The sequence below is a fragment of the Balearica regulorum genome, chromosome 4, assembly GCF_011004875.1.
Source record: "Balearica regulorum gibbericeps isolate bBalReg1 chromosome 4, bBalReg1.pri, whole genome shotgun sequence".
Lineage (NCBI taxonomy): Eukaryota > Metazoa > Chordata > Aves > Gruiformes > Gruidae > Balearica > Balearica regulorum.
The window spans coordinates 29589460-29611707 of NC_046187.1; the positions used below are offsets into that span (position 1 = coordinate 29589460).

Here is a 22248-nt window from a genome sequence, read left to right on the forward strand (position 1 = left end):
AACCTCCACAGTGACTGTCTCTGCTCTTCTGGCTCCATGAATAGAGGCAGAAAAATCACTTCCAGCACATAGTGCTCTATTGCTTTATCTTCCTCTCTGTGTGTACATCTCATGAAAACCATTTATTTTGGTGGGGTTTTGATGCCACGTTTTGGAAGGCTGCATTGCCCTAATGAAAAAAGCCCCATCAACTTGTTGGGACGTTGTTTAAGGTGGAACTTCTGATGATACAGCAAAGGTCATCATGTAGCCTCTCATTTTGAGCAGTTGTGCTCATTTGTCTTAGTATTTTTTATAAATAAGAAAAACTATTGTTAGTTTTAAAATACAGTACATCTTTGAATACCAGTGTTGAAGAACTCAATTTGGGAGCCCAAATATGAAATTCATGTGCCCCCCACCTCCATGTAAGCACAGCTCAGGGAGAGGAGTGCAGAGAGGTACCATTTTACATCTTTTCTGTGACCCACAGATCTTCCTTTCATTAATGCTCTTTTCCCTCTCTGCACATCTTTCTTCCTTAATCTCTTTTTGCTGCATCTTGACCTGCTGTAGCCTCCTAATTCTCTGTATTATTTTTCAAGAGTCCAAAAGATAAGAAAAAAAGCTATTTTTCTGAACAAATGTGGTCAGTTTCCCTATTAACTTCGCTAAGATGACAAGTGATGCTAAATGCTGCAGTTATACTTAGCCTGCAATATTTTGACTCTCTGGGGTAGAATACCTTGGGGTTATGTTAGTACGGGTAGCCACATATCATAAATAAGGATTGTTTTCATTCCACTGTTGTCACAAGTCATTTTATTTTCCGTTTATCATTGGATCAAATCCATTACAAACATCAAGCACCCCAATTCAAAATAATTATTTCTCTGCAACATATTGCCAGTTTTTAGCTCTGCTCCTTCAATACTCTGCCCTAATCCAACTCATTTCAAGGAAATTTAAAAATGTGTCTGTGTATCTCTTCCCAAATGGTTCTATGAATAGTTTTGAGATATGGGTTAGAATTGATACTACAGTCCATTTTCTTGAGTAATTCGAAGTCTGCCTCCTCTTTGGGGGGGATGCTGTAAGTGAAACGTGTTTATATGTATGGTCTGAAAGGCTGCAGCTGGTGCAGAAAGGAGCAGACAACTCTATTTATCCAAAGAACTGGAATTCTCTGGGGAAATACAGGCAGTTTACTTGCATAAAAGTATATGAACAGACCCACAATTTTCTCCTATTTGACGTTTAGGTTGCAGCCATTTTAGATGTCACTTGGGCCTTCTTCTTTCTGCCTGTCACACCCCGCGGCCTGGTGGTCAACTCTCCTGGTGGTCAACTCTCCTGGAAGAGGACCCCCATGCCCATCATCACTGCAAGAGAAATTCTCTCTCCTTGCAGTTTGATTCTTCAAAATCAGCTGCTGGAAACATGGTCCCCAGCACGCCCAGATCTAGGGAATACCCAACAACAAAGCTGCTGCAGACATTTTTTGCAAGCAGGCAAAATTTCCACTTATGTCTTGAGTAATTAGTACACTTCGAAAGAAAAAGACCCTGTTTGGAAACTTCAGAAGCACCACACATGCAGAGGCAGAGAATCACCATTCTCTAGGATATAAATTCAAAATGGTGTTTATTTTTGTTGAAGTGAGTGGAGAAATCACTGAGGTCAGTCCTGACCTAAAGAAGGGAAATAATCTTTTTATAAACAGAGTAAGAACATTGGGCCAGATATTTGCCTCTGGAGGGAAATCTAATCATAGGCAATACAAAACCACCTCCCAAACCCAGGAAGATTATTTTTTTGTATAGAAGCCTGCAAAAGACTGTGAAGTTTTTTAGTTTAGATGCCACTGAGTACAGTATCCACTGTGTATAGCGCACTTCTAAAACATATATTAACATATCATTAATTTCTTCTCTAATCAACGTGTTGTATGTGGGGGTTTTGTCCCTATAAGTCTTTGTGGAAGGCCGCTTCTAGCTCTTACATGTTGACATCTTCTTTATATGTTCACAGCCATTGACACCAGCCTGTTCTGCTAACGCTGTCCTTTCCAGCAGCTCTTTGCCCCTTGGGGATGCGTGCCCCTCCACCTTTACAGACAGCAGCCATGGACCTCGTGAACCCTCTGCCCTCATGGCTAAGCTGAGCCAGGCTCTTCCAGCCTCAGCACTTGCTCAACACCTTCATGGTGTTCAGGGATGCTAACAGGTGGGCCTGGAGGGAGCTACTCTTCCTGCAAGTTAATCCTGCTCATGTTCTTCCTGTGAGTAATGATGGGTCCATGGGAAGGGTCATTTGCCTGTTCCAGAGTTTCTGTGGATTCACCATGTATCTGCGTGCAAATGACTCAACGTCTGTTATTTACCTCTGCAAAGTGCTTTGGGACCAAAAGATAAAAGCTTTAGGATATTTATTCATTTCTTATTGCAGCATTAACTTCCTATCTGCAGCTGTTCGCCTGATTGTCCTGAAGGTTTCCTGTGGGCTTCTAGAAAAACAAATCTGAGACAGGAAATAAAGTTATTTAAAATAATAATAGGAGAAATATGGATGCTTAGTGCATTCATCTGAAGTGTCTGAGGATACCCCTCTGAATATTTCCAGCCTACACCTTATCTCCCTCCAAGTTTTTCCTTCATTAAACCCTTTGTTACACACTCATAATCCCATTAATTCCCCAAAAGACATCTTCAGACATCAGTCCACCCACCACGGCTTCAGACTAGCTACAGCTTTGCACAGCAGCACTTCCTTTTTCCATCCATGTCCCCTGGCTCCTTTGGAGCCGAACGCCCTTTGTGTGGGATCCGGAGCCCCCACGACGAGGGAGGTCTGGTGCCTGAAAGGGCAATAAATGTCAACTTGCTTTGGAAGTGAGTCCCAAAGGTTAGTCTCCGTCCTGCGTCCGCTGGCCTAAATGGAAAACAACTGTTTTCTAGATAGAGGAATGGTGGAAAAGAACAGCAGAGCCAAGTTCTTGTGTGCTGTAATAAAAGTGCTACAGTCAGTAGCACCCCGGCAGTGCAAGGGCAGGAACACTTGCATCCTATAAATGTAGGGGGTTCAGTTAGTCAAATATGAGAATTAGTAGGCCTAATAAGTCTGTAGTTTCTTTGCAAAAATCCCTGAAAATATTCAGGGAAATATTTACTTTGTTGAGAACAAGTTATAGTCTGATGCAGTGATTGGAAATGTAGTCTAACCCTGTTGAGAGATGTCAGGGTCTTGATGACTCTGCAAGACTTTTAAGTATTCTTGAGTCCCTTGAAGTCTGTGTAAGCTTGTCTCTCAGTTACCTAATATCTTCTACTTTTTTCTGTATTAGCTCATTAGACAGTGAAATCATTCTCTGAAGAGAGGTAGAAGAATTCCTATTGCTTAAAACTAGACTGGAGAAATCCTTCTTTTCATTGCACATAGATTTAGTGAGGCTTTATTCACTATGTGGGTAGGGTACCAAATCATCGCTAATGTGTAAGGGAAAGAGAGCTGGCTGTCACATGCAGCTCTGACCCGTACAGGATCTAATTTTGTGCTGCCTTTGTGGGTTCACTGCCTGTATTCATTTTGTCATTCCCATGCATTCCTGATTCGTACATAAATGAGCAGCGTGATGTGGTAGGTACCAGCAGGACTGCCGTTCACTGGCAAGGTTATGTACAGCTCTTTCTCATCAGGTTTTGATGGGATGACTTTACAATTCCTCATAACTGCTCATCTCTCTTCATATTTTGATTGGGAGAGCAGAAAGGGAGTCTTTTGTCAGACTGTTCTGTGTCTCTTCTTCCCCCTGAATACTGATCTTTAGGCCTTTGCAGCCTCTTCTATTATTTGCTCCCAGGTTTTGATTTTAGAGAGAATCTCGATTGGTTGATTGCTGCTTTTGGCTTCCCAGTGACTTGTATAATGATGTTTCTGTAATGAGTGCTGACACTGCACCCAGGTCGGTTGCCCTGCCCTCCTCTGAACAGGCGTAAGGATTGCCAGGCCTGAAGAACAGCGATGCCTGCGAGGGGATCACGCTGGCTTTGGGGTTTAGCTTTAATCTTTTCGTTCTTCAACTAAGATGGAAACCAGTATTGGAATTCAGTCAGAGTGAGTACCCAGGAAAAAAAGTAATAAAAAACCGAGGCAGCCAGAATTACAAGGATACTGTTGACAGCATTTACTTACATAATGGAAGAGGTGTTTTTTTCATGTCAAAGTCGCATGGATCTGCACAGCAACTTGCTCGCATCCCTGGTGCCTCGCTGTAGCTGGCAGGGATCGTGAGCTGTGCTGTACCCAGAAACACGTACACACCCAATGACTTCTGCGACCACCAGGCTGCCTTTTCACACGCCATCCTGTGATGATTCTTTTATTTGCTACAAACTAAGAAAAAATCTCCTGGCATTCAGGAGCCAGTGTTTTGACTGCTGCCCTGGCTCAGCCCTAAAAACTCGCTGGATGGGGGAGCAGACAGTAAATTCCCAGAGCTTCATCTCTGTCTGGTGAAAGTTACTTCACTTGACAGCATGCTGGACAAAGCTGCTTTGAAAGCAGCTGCTTGCCTTTTTTTCTTTTTTTTCTTCAAGATACCTAAGTCGGCTGTGAAATGGCATCCCTAGCATGCAGAACAACAACAGCAAAAAACGATGGGGCTTTTACACTTCTCCCCCAACCTGCTGTTCCTGCACAGTGTGGACTAAAAAAAAGAGGAAAACAACTGCTGAGGAAGGCTCCCGAGTGACCCCTTGTGTCACGTTGCGGCTGTCCTTGTTCCCATGATAGCTGCGCCAGCCACTGAACTGTGTCATTGCATCAAGTTCGCAGAAATAAGGCGTTTTCACATTGTCTCTGCTTCTCAAAACCACGCAGAGTGGGTGTGGTGCATAAGTACATGTACAGATACATATTTTATAGATATACACACATATATATGTCAGTAAGTCAATAACATAAACAACTTGGTGTATATTTTTATATAAAAATTTACAGAAAAACCCATTTATTGCTGATTTCCCTGCCCCCCCCCCTCCACTATGCAAAGGGAATGTAAACATGCTGTTCAAAATTCAGATGCTCTCGGTTCGCTTCCCAGATGTTTGAAGTTCAATAGATTTTTTTTTTTTTTTTCATAATTTCCTTGGCTTCTTCCAGTGAAGTGCTAAACAACCATTATTTCTTTTTGCCTGCACATTGAGATTCATGTGTAGGCTCTAAACTGCCTCAAAAGTGCTTCAATTTTGCATGAGCACTAAGCTGGGGACTGGGAAGCATTACCCACTGCTGAAGGCCCAGATCATTAGAAAGAGCATGTAAATCCTCTGAACCAGAAATAAAAAGTGCACAGATTTTCTTTGTGAAGACTCAACTGCAGCTTTAAGTAAAACATGAACCTTTGGCACATTTTTTTTTTCCTGGCCCTTGAAAAAAAAACCACCACCCTCTTTTCTCAGCTGCACGTGCCTCAACCAAAAGAGGGGAAGATTGGGCTTTTGACTCAAAAGCTGGAGCTGCGAAGAGTTCATTCTCATGCTTTACTATGTGGATGACCTCTCTTTTCCTGCCCCCTGTAAGTGGCACCAGCCAGGCAGAGAATTGCTCGGGTACCGCTGCTCTGGGTTGCTTAGTGTCGGGATGGATTGGGTCAAGATGCTTCGAATCGCATTTGTTTCTACTCCTAGACCTCAGCCTGTGTGAGTTCAGAAATGATGATGCCCATGGTTGAACATAAATATATGCTTGTAGTGAGGTTTTCTTTGGACTCCCGCTATACCAGAGCATGATTATTATGTTGTACCAGGAAAAAGAAAAAAAGAAAGGGGCAACAATAGGCACGCGTTGTTACATGTGGAAGAGAACAACGCATTTTGGAGCAATTTGTGCATATTAACAAAAAATGCCGTGAACCAGAAAATAGCGTCCATTAAAAAAAAAAGGGGGGGGGGAGGTGTTTTCCCTTTGTCTCTGAACTGTTTATAGGCTGAGAACGAGAAATCCAATGCTGTTCTAAGGTACTAAATGGAAAGGAATCAGCTGCTGAGGTTGACTGGCAGAGGAGATAGCAGAGGGGCTATTTTACCTTCCCCAAAGGAGCAAGCCCCCAGGGCTCTACTGCCCACCTCCTCCATGCTGGCTGTTTGTTTTCCACCACATGGTTTGTTTTCCACCAGCATTCAAGAACTCAGTTTTGAAATCTTCTTGGCATCTTAGACAACCTGGTCCTTCAGATCTCAATGGAAAAAGAACAAAAAGGCCTTGTTTTCACTAAAAGAAAATAAAACCCAAACAGAATGCATGTTCTTTAATTCCAGTTCAAAGTAAAATCCCTCTGAAGACAGGCCTTTGTAATTTTTGTGTAAGTCAGTTAAAAAATAGTAGGGGAGCTGGGATTTTAGCTTAACTCACTACTATTAGCTGGTAATTAGATACCATAGCTAACTGACGCAAACCAGTGCAAACTTGACATCCATTTTAAGACAAACTTGATTTTATTAGGCTGTTGCCTTCATTTGTATTTGTTTGAGTTAAGAATGTATCTCTTTCCTAAAGAGAAAGTTATCAAGAGAGCAAAAATAGCTGGAAGCCTTTGATTTAAATATTTAAGCTAATATTTGTGGAAAATTGTTTGTGATCTTCATGCAATCATTTCATATCACCAGCCAGCCACAATTTATGGAAAAGTAATATTGAGGCAAAACCAGGTGCATGCAATCACAGCGTAAAGGATTACTGGGTGTTAAAGCTGTTTGCTCTTTTAAACTATCTCTAGATATCTATCTGTCTATCTATCTTTTGTTAAGGTTACAGATACTCTATATAGGCAAAGTGTGCTGTTATGCAATCATCTCTGTCCCATTAGGATGCAAAGAGTACATTTTTCTCAGCAAGAACTTTCATATTTGAAGCCGTTCTTCTTGTGCATGGCCTATTTATTCATTTTTTAAACACAAATTCCATCGCTTAAGTACTCTGATATATTTGAGTGGAATAACTTTCTGACTGTGAGGGATCCATCTCTGCAAGAAGGTAAATAAATTTCAGTTCTGACGTAGCACTGATTTTATTTTTACCTTTGTAAAAGGTTATTTCACCAAGTAAAGTGATCAGCCTTCTGCTTCAGAGACAGGTTGTTTATAGCACCTGCGATGAGCTATTACATAAATCGAACAGGTCATTCTGGACTATCGGTAAGTAAAAAGGTCATCATTCTTGGCTTTGGTCACTGAAGTTTTACCATCAGAGAGCAATCTAATGACAAAGAACTGCGTAATGAAAAAGCAATCTGTTTACCTTTTATTAAGTCTGTTTACAGTCATACCACTTTGGTGTATGGTCTGGGCCACTTTCATTAAGCAAAAAATATGATGCTGTTTTAAGGATTTTTGGATGAAGCTTTATATGAAATATAAGACAGATGGGGACTACGAGAACTGAAAATGCTTTCTTCCTTTTTGCCAAATACTGTGGAGATAATCCAGCCCCTCCTGAAATTATTGCAAAACTCCAATTATTTTTTTTGCTATCAGGATTTTCCTTCCACCCTCATTTTGCATTCAAAAGTATGTATGCTTCTGTCATTCACATATGTCCTGACTGAGCAATATTCATCAAATATTCCTTCAGGTCCCTCTCCTACTCCTAATACCTAGAAAAAGGAACCATGAGTCAGAAAGCATGGACTGTTTCAGACTGGCACTGATTTATTTTAAGACTGAGCAAGCCATTCTCTACGTCTAGGTTGAGGATCTGAATGGGGATGCACCATGGTTTTCTAAGTTACGTGCCGTATAATTTGATTCTATAGCAGCATGCGTTGCATGGGCGCACAGAGGAATCCCCCTACCCCAGAGCTGCTTTGCTGCTGACTCCCCAAAGCCTCTTCGAAGTCATCAAGAAACACCATCCCTGCCCTCTGTGTCCCCACCACGCAGCAGGGAGGCAGGCTTGGGGGTGCATGCCATCGGGGGCATCTGTGCCTGTCTAAGCAGGGAGGGAGCCGGAAGCACCGAACGTCAGGTTTGGGAGGGTGCTCTGAGTACTGATTTAAGAAATTGAACTTGTAAAGGGTTGCATCTTACCTGTGTGAAAATGGGCTATATTTCCATACTTATTTACAGTGGCTGTGATACACCTGCAATCTATATGCATGTATTACAGTAATGTCTTTTTCCAGACCAGTAGGTCATAAAGTTCCGTCTCCTTGAGAAATGTGTTCTATGGCATATGTGATTACTAATTAATGAAATGCCTTTTGGGCAAATGAAAGTACAAAAGCACAGAAATTGTTTGAACTTCTACTTACAGAGAAAATAAACAAATTATCCATGCGGTTTCCTAGAGTTTGTAAGCGTAGTTTAGTCTTGCAACTAAATAGCTCCTGTTTAGTGTTGTGCCAGAGGGTCAAACACATGCCAGTATAATACTTCCCCCAAAATTGCTCTATCAAAGTCCTGAGGAATATTTTCACACGTGCGGGGTATTAATATCAAATGCTGAACATTTATGGTAGCCGAAATATATAAAAACAATTTCTTGGCCGAACAATGCCCGGTAAGGTGTAGATATTAACTCTGTGACCTAGACTGACTCCAGGCTGGATAATTACATTTGATTAATTGATAATAATCTTCTGTTTTCACATGTTTACAGTGATCATTTATTGTCTTGCACAGTCATATGTGGTAGCAGAACCTTACAAGACATTTTTGTTTCCCTCTAGAAAGAAATGACTCTGACTGGCAAATCTGCTCCGATTAAAATCATTGGGAAATTTGCCAATTACTTCGTCGTGTGCAATATGGAACCCATGAGTTATTATTGCAGTTACTAATAATCTACCATATCATACAATTACATTACATTTGCATACATTAAAAAAGATAACATTTCTGCCTCTGAAGACCAGATAATCTACCTCACAGTTTGTATAGCCAGCTAAGTTAAGCGCTTGGGGACCGTGTGAACGAAGTGTGTCTTTGCTTGATTGTGTTTCTAGGATACAGCTTGTAATAAAAGACCACGCATATAAGGCACAATTCCCTCTTCGTGCTTCCTTTTGCTCCAGGAGGGGTAGTAATTTTATTTTGATATATACCATCAGCCGGTGGCTCTTCCCGTGCTCATTGGGCTGCACACAGTAGCAGTAGGCAGACTGAGCAAGGCTCCCTCCGCCCTCTGCCTCTCTCCACCCATTAATCCCTCGTTAACGTGCAAATACAGAAATAAGTAAAGTTCTGGTTCTTTCCTTCTCTTTTTCAGAGCCCGAGTTGTCTTAGTCCCAGAGATACATTCATTTTATTGAAATTAATAACTGTATAAGCTGTGCTACGAAATATGCAAAAATTGTTATTTATGGAGAACCTATTTAATTCATGGGACTGAGACATCATCGCAGACTGATGATGCCGGTCGCCCCGAGCCTTCTTGTAAGCTATCCTCTGTCCTCAGCTGCACAAAAAACTATTAGGGGCAAAAGGATATCTTAGACCAATTTACTTAGTCTCCTAATGGCTACTGCATTTTGGACCTCTCTAGGAAAATTCCACCGATGTAATGTCTTTTTCTGGTGCCAGGTTTACGTAAGTGTATTAAATCTGACTGATCTGTGTGTATAAATAGCCCCAGCCTTGAGCAACCTCTGTGACATCTTTTATAACCCAGTAGATCCAGATCTTTATACTCAGGACCCAGAGAGGACAGCAAATATTTTTGGGTTTGTTTTTTCCTGAGATTTTTTTACTTCCTCGTACTCAAGGTGTAAAACAACTTACATTACTTCCCTCTTGGGAATGCTGCAGTTACTCACTGAGATCAGAAAAGAAACACTTGTGCAGAAAGAGCCCAGCGACCTGGGGATGTATTTTTAAGGATCTCTGTTTTTTTCAGTGAACAATCTTAAGATACAATTACCATTTATTTTGGAGAATTGCTTTAAATTACTTCGATTTTCTGCATTTTCATTTTAAAGCTCCTCTCTTCACAATCTTCTTGTTGCCAGAAATAGGGCGGTGATAATTAGACCAATATCTTCACATATCTGTCTTCATAGCCAAGATCCAGATGGGCTGCAAGAGGCTACGGAAACAATTCTCACTTTGTTGAATGCAAATCAAGTTTGGACAGTGCAAGCAAATGCTTTTCCCTGTTGTATTCTAGCTATTCATCACAGGGAGACTGTGTGTTAGAAATACTATATAGATGCTCTTTATGGATTTATATGCATTAGAAGCGACCTGCCAAGCATTCTAGCTGCCCACATTTCTGTTCTCTCTCTTCAGATGTGTTTATTATTGCATTGCTTTAAAATAGGAAGATCCTGACTTCTTGTGGATTGTGCCACCATCTATATGATTTTATTAGTTCTGGAAATGTGCAGCTTGCTCAAGTGTTCTAAGAAAACATTTATGCTGCATATCTTCACCTGCGTTATAGCTTAGCCGTATGAGGAACTAGACTGAAAAAATTAATGTATTTCTAATAAAGAAGGTAAGGTAGAGGAGATACTCTCTTTGAGAGGGTGACATTTTGTTACTTAGCACTGTGGCAAAGTAGAATTGGCCAATAACCAATAACCAATTGGTAGGTTATATGCTGCATAAATTACTGCTAGTCTCTTGATTAGTCTTGTCCTAAATATTTTTAGGCAAAATATATGGACTCATTTTATAAAGTGACTTCTAATTTTGCACTCAGAGGTTGTGCGCTCACCTATAATCGAACAATTTGATAAATAGTTGCCTGAACTACAGGCACAGCATGTCACATTGTCTGGAAGTATTGATACATAGGTTATTTGGCTTTTTTCCTTTTTTTTTTCTTTTTTTTTTTTTTTAATGACTCCAGCTATTGTTCTTTGACGTAGAAGCAGAAGCAGCTTCAACAGGGATAAGACGAAGATCTCTGTTTGAAGTCATCATACCAGGGCTGTCCTGCACTTGGTGCACATGTGAGGTGTGTAAGCGATGCACTCCGGGATGAAAGCAGACAGACTGTATCACTTCATCTGTGCAATCTGACGTACAGTGGTATGTCAGCTGGTAACAAGGCAGTTGCTATCTGAGGTATCTCAGCAAATTGCATTTTTTGTAATCTAGCCTAGAAAAGGATTTTCTATCAGGGGTTAGGTTGAAGTGTGTTAGCAGAAGGGATAGGATTGCAAGTTGGTACAACAAGGGAAACGTGTTCCTTTGCGCTTGCTGTGGAGTCTGCGGCTGGGTGTTTTACAGCTGGTGAGACGTTTCTCCTAAATCGATGTGGCCATTTGTGCAGTGAGGTGCAGTGGGCGATGCTGGGAAGGAGTGGATGAATCAGCTTCAAGTTCTGGCCATGGATCCTTACATCCCAGATGATCTCATGGCATCATCAGCTGGTTTGATACATTTTGACCTCCAGAAAGAATAGTTTACCTTAGAGACAAAGACACAATGATTTTTTTTGCTTGTAAGCAGAAAGAATTGGCATCTTTTTGGTATGTAAAGATGGTGTGCATCTCTTTGGTCATGGCACAACTGTTGTTATTACTCAGATATCAATGGTCAAATTATTTTGAATAACCTGAAACCTCTCCGTATTTGACAGCTGTCCCAATAGACATTACCTTGGAGTAGCTTGTTATTTTGCATTAAAAAGCATCTCAGGAAGTCAGAGATGAAAAGTTCTGCTGGTGCGTTCAGTGGGAGCTATTTATCCTATGGTTTTGTATCTTCAACAGGCTATCAGAAAATGGCATTTGTCTCCTGAATGTAAAGACTATTTCATAATCATTATTAACCAGTACTGTCATTATGAGCCTGCTTGCTTTAGCCCTCGGGTAACAAAGTTCACTGCTCCATCAAGCTCTGTCATAATCAACCTTATTATAAAAACATAATATTGTAACCTTCAAAGGCTCCCTGGGCTAGTGCTATAAAAACTGGGAATGAACTGAAGTAATCTTTAGGCTAGCAGCAGTTGCACTGGGAAAATATAACCATTTTTATGCATGTGATGTACATGCTCCCTCCCCATCCTCTTCATGCTCTTCTCAACAGGACAAAAGCTGTCCCTCAGACCCCTTTTGGAGCCAAATTAGCTCATCAAAGCAGAACAAGTTTATAACACAGTCTTCACTGCATAGCAAATGCCCATGCGTCGCTTTGATTTCCATTCTTTGGAGCGCAGTTGCTGTATTTTGAGTATTTAATTTCAAGGAGGAAAGCTGTTAAGTGTTTCCCCCAAAGTAGCTGATTATTCAATGGCTAAAGATGTCAAGGATAATGAAATAAAAAGGGAGCTAGGCTGTGATAGTCTCTAGCAGGAAAATGCATCTCATTAGAAGGCATTCCCACCAGAAAAGTCTATGGTGTTACATGCATGAATTCCTTTCTGCTGTTGTTAACCAAGTTTTGGATGCAAACAGCATGCAGCCTCAATGTCAGCGAACAAGTGTGTACAAACAGTAACTAATCGTTGGCTCCTTGAATGGAGCCTCTGTGAGGCTGGAGGCAAATCAAAGGGCTGGCCTGGTTTGCAGCGCTTGAGGAGTGCGCCGTGCTGTACAATTGGGAGCATTCACGTTATGAATATCACCTTGTAAGCCGTGTGGCAGGAGGTTGAGCGTAGCTGGCCTCCACAGGCTCAGGTCCGTGCTCAGCAGAACGACCTGCCCTTTGGTGTTTGGTGATGGGGACAAACTGTGCACGCTGTGATCCAAGGATCTTTCAGTTTCCTGGCAGTTCTGGAAGGAAAAAGAGAATCAATCCCACTACACAGACTATGTGTATGTGGAATTTATATATTCATGGTTGTTTGCAAGAGTGCATTTTTGAAATGGCAATGGTGTATTCTACACGTTAGAAGTTTATTGATACTTCGGCATCAGCAACAAAGACCAAATACGCTGACAAGAGGTATAAGCACTCTCTCCCACCCCTGCGTGGTGTCTTGGCTGGAATTAAGAGCGTTTTGACCAGGCGGTGCATTTTGAGGTGGAGAAAGGGGTTTTATCAGTATGAAACACAGTGGTTGTCATTAGAGGATCAACACATTACCAACAACCGTTGCAGTGGTGTCTGAGACACCGCAGTATTTCCTTGCACTTAGAAGCAGCAAAACAGTTTCCCAACAGAGAGCGCTGTGTGGGAAATGTGGGCGAATATTGGTCTGCTCGGAAGGATAGCGAGTGGGTCGCTGTCATCGTCGGTACGACTGTGGGTTTGGGGGGTTGCACTGAGGTGTGTTATGGAGGGCAGGGCCAGGGAGACTGTCAGGCACTGAGGTGTATTGCACTGTATTATAAAATCACCTAAAAAATATCGCAGTACCTACAGTATATATGACAGTAATAGTCCCCAAACTGCAGCTTGCAATAACCGTACAGCAACACATGTGCCCATCATTACAGAGTATCGGGACATTTTCTACAATGGTAAAATCCATTTTCCTGGGCAGTTCAGTGTCGGAGTGAACAGGACTTCTCCCTGTGCTGTATCTGTCTAGCAAAAGGAGATGAAATACAAGAGGGCTAAGGGAGTCTTATAAATTGAATGACTCTGTGGTTTTATGATATTCATATGAAAATAAAACTGGGCTGGATCGTCACTTGATGTAAATCGTCCTAAGGACATGGTAGAATTTATATCAGCTGAGGTGCTGTTCCTCTTATTTGTCTAACATACACGCGGTATGTGATAAAAGTCAAAATCACAGTGCTTCGTTTTTCCATCACCCACTTCTCTTATTATGCAGATAAAGCATTGCTTTTTTCCCTTCGCATCTTTATGACAGTCCGTGTTGCTGAGTAGATACTGGTAGAGAGCTCTAAGGTCTCACAACAACTTTGCAAGCAGACTTCTGCTCCTACACATCTGTCTTTCTATCTGTAAGCATAACATTGACCAGCATTACTTTATACCCTGACAGGTCTGATTGTCCGAGAGGTAAGCATTGAGATTTCCCGCCAGCAAGTCGAGGAACTCTTCGGGCCCGAAGATTACTGGTGCCAGTGCGTTGCCTGGAGCTCTGCAGGCACCACCAAGAGCCGGAAAGCCTACGTCCGCATCGCATGTGAGTGTCTTTGCTCTGCGTGTTGAGTCGGTGGTGTTTGGGTGAGGAAAAATGCAGTCTCTGCCATTTGGGAGAGAGATTTCGTTTCCGTTGTATTTTCTGCAGTTATTGACACATAGTAAAATTAAGGCCTTCAGACGTATTTGTGAGGATTTCAGTTTATCCTGTTCTTAAGAGCAAAATATCATTCTTCTCCTTTGTGTGGGGGGAAGGCATCAAACCCAATATTTCTTGAGTACAGCAATTATATCTCAAGAAAAGTGTCTGAAGCTAATAGGTAGGAATATTACCAAAGAAAGCTATGAAATGAGGTGACAGCTGTTCCTTTCACAGGAGTGGTTGAGGCTGGAAGGGACCTCTGGAGGTCATCTGGTCCAACTCTGCTGCTCAAGCAGGGCCACGTAGAGCCAGTTGCCCAGGACCATGTCCAAATGACTTTTGAATATCTCCAAGGAGGGAGACCCCACCACTTCTCTGGGCAGCCTGTGCCAGTGCTTGGTCACCCTCACAGTGAAAAAATGTTTCCCTGATGTTCAGATGGACTCTCCTGTGTTTCAGTTTGTGCCCACTGCCTCTGCACCCTCCCTTCAGGTATTTGTACACATGGATGAGATCCCCCTGAGCCTTCTCTTCTCCAGGCTGAACCGTCCCAGCTCTCTCAGCCTTTCCTCATAAGAGAGGTGCTCCAGGCTGCTAATCATCTTCATGGCTCTTTGCTAGACTTTATTATGCCCATGTCTCTCTTGTTCTGAGGATTCCAGAACTGGACCCAGTACTCCAGGGTGTGGCCTCACCAGTACTGAGCAGTGGGGAAGGATCACTTTTGATCTAATGCAGCCCAGGATAACATTCACCTTTGCCTCAAGGGCACATTGCTGACTCATGGTCAACTTGGTGTCACCAGAACACCCATGTCCTTTTCTGCAAAGCTGAAAATATGTATCTCTGCAATCATATAATAAAGCTGCTGTTCCTTAACAAAGAAAAAAATGTTTAGCATATCATGTAATCACATTGTTAATACGAGATTGAAAATGGTCATCTCAACCCTAATATTTCATCACTGTTATTCATGGCTACTAACCTCAGTATTTGTTTTGAACCATTCCCAGCTTAGACCCCAAGAACACAGGGCAGCCAGTTCTCTGAAAACAGATCTTCATTTGACTGCACAAATATTTAATGTTCATTAATTTTCAAAGAGGTGCTTTTCTTTGTAATAGAGTAGTCACACTGGGGACTCTCACGTCTCTTTCACTTGATGAAATCCTGTTTTGTGTAATGGGAACAAAATATATCATCCGGAATCTCTTCTGCTGTTTTCACCTCAGCAAAACCACATTTTGTGAGAAAAGGTCATCAGAAGCTGGGTTTGCACCATACTTACATTTCCTGCACTGTGCCTAGCAATTTATAAGGAAAGAAGAGAATTCCTCCACCCAAATGAAGCTTTTCACAGACATGTTAGAGGAAGGACTCTCTGTCATTTAAAGCTCTCCATTTAGAGCTTGATTCTCCTTTTGTTCTTGTGAAAGTATGTGGTTAAATCCTCAAAGAGGGGTTACCTTCTGTGTAAACATCCAGATACAAATCTCAGAGGTTCAATTTAAATACCCATTTTTGAATGCTTTTAGTCCAAGTAACTGACTGGAAATAAAGGAGCTGTGCTTTTGACTATAGGACTAACCTCAGAGAAGAATTTCCCCAGGGTTAAGGGGAGTTAAAATTATTGCAGAGTCTTCCTGCAAAATTAGAAATGCCATTACATATGTGCATAGTGCTTTCCCATGGCAGGAAACTTTTGAAGACTTTGAGGATTTTCTTTTTCTATACTGAAACAAAAGAGAGCGATTTCATTTTTTTTTCTTCTAAGCAGTCAGCACTTCAGGGAGGCTTAGCAATGTTTGAACAGGTTTTTTAGATTATGATTCCTATGTTAACTCATTAAGTAGGTTTTCATGTCCTGCCAGTTAGCCCTTGACAGATGACCATTAAATTAACGGAGTTTAGAAGTGCGAGTGTATTTTACTTGATGGTTAAGTAACTTTTGTGTACTGCCATACCTATGCACTTAATTTCTATATAACACATAATCATTGTTTGTGTATGCAAGTTATTTTATATGAATTGACATTTCTTTTGAGGTGTCCAAATTTCTATTGAAGGTACTCATAAAGTAGAGTTTGCTTCTTTTTCTTGCCATATTTTGGAGAGTGAGGAACAATCAATTCGGTGATTTTTCTGGAGTCTTGGTGGGTTTTTTTAGAACAGTCTCGTTAAATAAATTCCAGGGAGTTTTATGTGCCTGTAACTCAAATGTGGCTTTGTACTTTACTGAAGTTTTTTTAACCTCTTGTTCCTGAGTTTGAGGTTCTTGGACAGCTGTGACTCAGGCAAATTACTTAGACTCCTTGGGATTAAGAGTTGAAGTATTAGGCCTTCAAACTGCAGATTTGCAACCAGCAGTAGAAGCACGTTCTCATAGAATCACGGAGTCATAGAATTTGGGTTGGATAGCCCATATGTTGGGGCTGGATGAGCCCTTACAGATTATCTAGTTCCAACCCCCCCTGCCATGGGCAGGGACACCCTCCACTAGACCAGGTTGCTGAAAGCCTCATCCAACCTGGCCTTGAACACCGTTCTCTGCAAAATTGTCCATTTACAATTTCACAGAATTCTATAAATTTCTCAGGTAACTCAGAATTAGTTTTAGGAACTCAGACATATGATGTGGGGTACATGCCTTAGTTTGTGATGTCATTCGGTCTACAAGATCGCTGTTTTTAACTGTGGACTCAGCTATAGTGGTGCTCATCTGTTTTCACAGCCTTGACTTCAGAGGGCTGAATCTGTACTGGCAATATAAATGTTGTTTCCTAATAAACTTTAAACACAGCTGGAAAGTCTTCCGATGGTTAAACAATGTGCCATGAGACTGGGATGCAAGGTAGAGTCCATGCAGTATTTATTAATCCAGAAAATCAAAGATGTCCAAAATTTAAGAGGAACAGAAGAGTCCATCTCTCCAGCTCTGTCTGCAGCTACAGTTGCATGTTTGTCACCAGTGCAGTCTTCACTTTTAATTGGTACAAAAAGTGAGCACTGACACCTTTGGGAAAGGTGAGGGGTAGATGGAACTTATAAGGTGTTCTGCTTAAGTTATATTATTATCTGAATACCTGAACCTGATGATTTCATCTCGACAGGTACAACTGTAGCATAACTAGCCATACCTAGCACATTAGGAAAAGCTTCTCTCATTCTCCCTCTTCCTCTCCTCCTTCTCCTCTGTCTCCTTCTCCTCCTACTTTTCTCCTTCTCCTCTTTCTCTCTTTTCTCCCTTATGCCCACTGGTCTTATTCTGGAATTATTGTGCCCTCTCAAGGGCTGGAGCTGCACTCCATTAAAACAAACAAACAAAAAAAAATAGCATGCAACATCTCTGTTCACTGAGCGTGTAATAGAATTAACTGAAAAGTAATTTGAAAGTGTGAAAAATGTGCATCCTGGAAAAGCGGCTTGTATTTGTTTAATGCAGGGTCAGGCATGTGTCAGAAAGTACATAACAACCTAGTCAATGAAAGTTCTCTGTGAAAATCAATTGCAACATCGCTCCGGCCAAGAGCTTCAGTTATTCAGGAAGGGAGTAATCTATAAATATGGAGTGAAGATGCTGCTGGTTTTCAAAGCCTGCCCATGCTAGCAATATAAACAGGAATAGAGTCTGAGTCTGAAGCCAACATCCTGGCTTCACTAAGTGTTCAGGGCATTGAACGGCATCTTGCCGTTGCACTTCTGGACCACGATTATGCTAGGAAATCACTCCCTTCTGTGCAGGCTGTTTCTGAAAAGGAGCTTTTCTCCTGTTCCATGGAATTCATCTTCCTGAGGTGTTGGTCTCCCCATGAGAACAGAGCTGAGTATTTCATCCTCTTAAACTAGCAGATTTGTTGGGATTAATTTTCACTTTGTCATTCTAGATATCTCAGTAACCAACAAAGTAGGGACACCTAATGTATGTCTTGGTGGAGCTGTAAAAAAATAATAAATTTTTTGAGATATTGGCCTATGAATGTTAAAATGCATTTCCTATTTATTGACACATCTTTTACTTATTCTAGGCACATCCTATCAGGAGCACTAGGAGTCACTAATATGTTTCGATACAGTTTTTCTGCTCAATTAAAAAATGTTACTTTTGTGGAGGGAGGGAGGGAGGGAAGAAGGAAGGAAGGAAAGAAAGAAGGGAGGGGGTTGGGTAGCTTTACCTTTGGCTGAAAAAAACCCAAGCCCAAGATAAAGTTTTAATGTGAATTTTATGTAACAAGACTGATGTCGTTGAACAGATAAAACCTAACAGAGCAAAATTCCTCTTAAAAGGATGAATGAGGTCTGAGCTGGTGTAACCGAGAGTAGAGTTAAACCTACTGGAAAATACATCTGATAAAGACTAAACAATAGCTGCAGGATTTGACCTAATTTTTAGATCAGATAATAAAGGGGTGGCTAAGACAAATTACGTTGAGCCCATGTGCATAGAGCAACCTCACTTTTCATTTCCTCCAGTTTGGTGTTGCTGTAGCCTCACTGACTTCATAATGTTAACCCATGCTGTCCTTGGGAAAATATAGTGAGAATATAAGCTCGAAATCTCCTGCCAGGTTTTGGAATTGTTGAAAACCTGTAACAAAATAGCAGCTTTCTCTGTAATTCCTGTTACCTGATCTTTTTTGGTGTAATGAATGTGGATAGTCTCTTCTTTTCCTTTATTCATTATCTTAAAATCAGATTTTTAAAAAAAAAATCATCATTTTAAAAAGCCCTAATGTAGTAAGAAACTGTGTTTGTTAATCTTTTGCATAATTTGATACTAGTTTCCTGTGTACTTATCTAAAAGCCTTTTTCCCCCAGACATTTTTTCAAAGGAACGTAGCTAATATATGCACGTCGGATACTGTATACTGGTAAGATAAATGCAGTACAGAAAAGTAGACTAGTTCACTTGATGGTTTATCTCCACTTACAAGGGGTATGCAGTCACAGAAAGAAACAGATATGGAAAAAAACCCCTAATATCGCAGATTCTTTACAGACACTCGGTTATCTCACCTTTTAGTACCGGGGCCCATGCTCCGTGTTACATTGCTGCAGTGCCTTTCTTCCCTCTCTTGATGCACGTAATCCAGGCAGTGCCGTGAGGACATGTTCCTGTAGCCACCAAAGTGTTAGATCACTTTGCAATAGATGCAAAGTTGGGTGGATGTCAAGATAAGGACAGAGAGCTGGGAAGGAACTTGAATATTTTAACAGGAAGGTACGGCCAGGATATGCAGTATTAAAAAATAACCTAAAAATATGTTTTGTGCACTTTGATAAGAGTTACCGATAGGACCTTAATTCCTTCCTTGTGTACCTTTTAAGTTGCTACTAATCGATATCTGCTGCTTGTAGTTAATAAAGGGATAACTGAGGCACGTGGTCTCGAGCTGAGATTACTGAAGAGAGAACGGCAGATCACACAAAGGGCAGGAGAGAAGTTAACTGAGCGTTTCACATATTTGATACTACCACTCTGCTTTTGCTCCTGACAGGCATGTTTCTGTACCGCTTCCCAGGTTAACAGGCATGACCGACTCCCAAACAGTTGCAACAGTAATAAATACAAATCTCATTGCTTTGTAATAAAGAGCTAAGACTTTCTAAATTAAGATGGGCTTGACTTCACTGTTAGTGTTGCTTAAAAAACAACTTTATATGAATTTAATCCCTCAGTAGGAGCCTTGAGAATATCCTAGCTACACCATCATGCCTAAGAAGTAATCATCTTTCGGTAGTCTGCTTAGTGCCTGATGGTGAAACATAGATGCAGTCAGGAAGTTAGGAAAATTTTGTGTATATTTTGGTAGTGACCAGACAGCTGTGTGAGTCAGATTAGTGTATCAGAAGAGCAACAACAACAAAATACAATGTTTATACAAATTATTTTCTGTTTTAGTGTTTCCATGTGTGGTAGATTCAATTCTACATATGAATTGCAATGTTCACCTGATGTTTCTAATGTCTATCTTTAGTATATCTGTCATCTAAAAAAGCACCTGTTAGGTCATTTGAACTTTACATTTAGATTTATTTGAAAAACAAGAACTTCGGATTCCATCTTCAATCACCAAATAAAATAATGAATAGAATTAAGTTTATGGGTTAGTTTTGTAGGTTAAGCTGACAAAGAAAACCAAGAAATATCGAGCTATCAGATAAAAATATAAGAGGAGGAGAATAGTGTGATCGATATACACCTGGGAACCCATCTGCTCAGTGAATTCTTGATAAAGTTTGCTTGCTTGCTTTTTTTTACAGTTGTATCAATACCAAATGTGTTGAGTGGGTTGTTCTTCATTAGAAGCATAGCCTGCATGGAAGCTGTGTTGCAAAAAAGTGTTTTGTCTTACCAGCACCTGGCTGAACTAGCTTAGAGATGAAGAGAGGAGGGGAAAAGTGTTTTTTCTGCAGGCAGTGAGTCTCCGAGGAGTTGTCAAGGTGCAGCGTTATCCCCAGCTGGCTGAAAATGCCATCGGCAGAGGCTGGCGGGTGTGCACCTCCCGTTTGCTCAGGCTATAAATACGTAGGCAATAAGAGGAGAGAAAGTCCTGGGCTCAGGCAAAGCGTCTTGCAGATTGTAGCCTGGCAAGCAAAACATGTTCCTCACCTCATCCTGCACCTCAGGTCAGCGGATGTAGCAGCCTGCATCCCCAAAGCACACTTCCAAGAAGTCTGCTTCCGTCCCCATCAGCTGCTCGGCTGTGAAAGCTGATGCTGCTTCTCGGCTCTGTGGGGTGGCAACCCGAGGCCTCGCTCCCTGGGCTGCCCGAGGGCTACGGACAAGCTCAGCCCAAGCTGCGGGCTGTGAGGCATCTTTGGAAAGGGGAAAGCTCCACCGTCCCTGAGGTTCCTCTCCAGGCACAGAAGGGAGCTGAGGCAGCCTCGTGGTGCCACAGCATTTGTCTTTAGGGCTGGGCAGATGTGAAACAGGCCCTCCAGAGAAGGGAAGAGTGGCACAGAGTTGTGTATTGAGCATAGAGACGGGGTTCCGAGGTGTTGACTTACTTCCGCTGTCCTCAGCTCCAGCCGCTGCTGCCTGGGCTGGATGAGAGCACGGCCCCGTCCAGCCGTGATCTCATCCCCTGAGCAGCCATGCACGGAAGGAGGGCAGGAGGCTTTGATCAACACCCAGCAGCGAGCGGCTGATCCAGCCGGGGACTCCGCAGGGCGAGGCGCCACACTTACAAAAGCAATTGATAGAGGTTTCAGAGGGATCCCCCGGGTTACAGACTGATGACGCTCCTGTGACTGTCTCAGTGGAAATCTGGTTTGATCTAATTAACAACAAAGAGCTGGAACTACACAAAGACAAAAATGAAAAGGGGGGGGAAAAAAAAAAGTGGGTTTTTGTACCTAACCTTTCCATTACTTACCCACCAGTGTGATTGATCCATACACAAAGGTCATAGACCCAGCTGTGAACAGAAAAGAGAGGCCAGAGGATGTCTGATAGCACATGGTTTCTTACATTTAGAACTGCAATTCAGTCTCTAATGCCTTTTTTTGCAGAAGAAGATGTCTCTCGACTCCACCTGCGTTGTGGAAAGTGATGGAAGAGGAACAGGCCAGTTTTACAATATTAGTCATGTTTCTCTAACTCAGCATCAGTCATCTAAGTTTGGGAATAAGTGCAGCGAGATGTGTTTTTGCAAGCGTGTGGACCCTCTCTCATTTTGTAGAACATCAGTGGCATTTTCCCACTCTTTTTCCACAATTATTTTTCTGTTTGGGTTTTTCTTATTAGGCTAGGTAAAATTAAAACAGCATTGAACTTTGCCTCTTGAGAACACTTTCAACAGTAGGAGATAGACTTGGAGAGCTTGGCTACCTATTGATTTTCTAATAATGGTTAAAGTATTATCAAGCCGTATTTCCTTTTTTTCTTAGTGTTTTGATTGCATTTTTTGCTTATTATATATTTGGTTTTATATGGATGCCTGTATATATACTTACGCATATAAAGCAAGCTATCTTCTGAATGGAAATATGTACTTCTTGTGAAGGTCTTTCCACATTCTTAAAACCCTATTTCTGTGAAGGTGAATGCCAAACATACTTCTCTCAATGGACATAATTAATATGAAAGTTGGATAGAAAATAATGTGTTTTTTCTTTTTG

General features: G+C 41.5%; 1 protein-coding gene and 1 long non-coding RNA gene across 3 annotated transcripts in view; both read left to right on the forward strand.

Moving 5' to 3' along the window:
* The window catches only part of LOC142601713 (uncharacterized), a 446015-nt gene that overhangs the window by 208983 nt on the left and 214784 nt on the right, over positions 1 to 22248 (forward strand). The gene's annotated exons all lie outside the window — the stretch shown is intronic.
* UNC5C (unc-5 netrin receptor C) overlaps positions 1 to 22248 on the forward strand; it is a 256963-nt gene that overhangs the window by 170577 nt on the left and 64138 nt on the right. For both annotated transcript variants that reach the window (XM_075751579.1, XM_075751580.1), the window contains exon 3: positions 13885 to 14028. In XM_075751579.1, coding sequence (XP_075607694.1) covers positions 13885 to 14028 — 144 coding nt within the window. The remainder of the gene's footprint in view (positions 1 to 13884; positions 14029 to 22248) is intronic.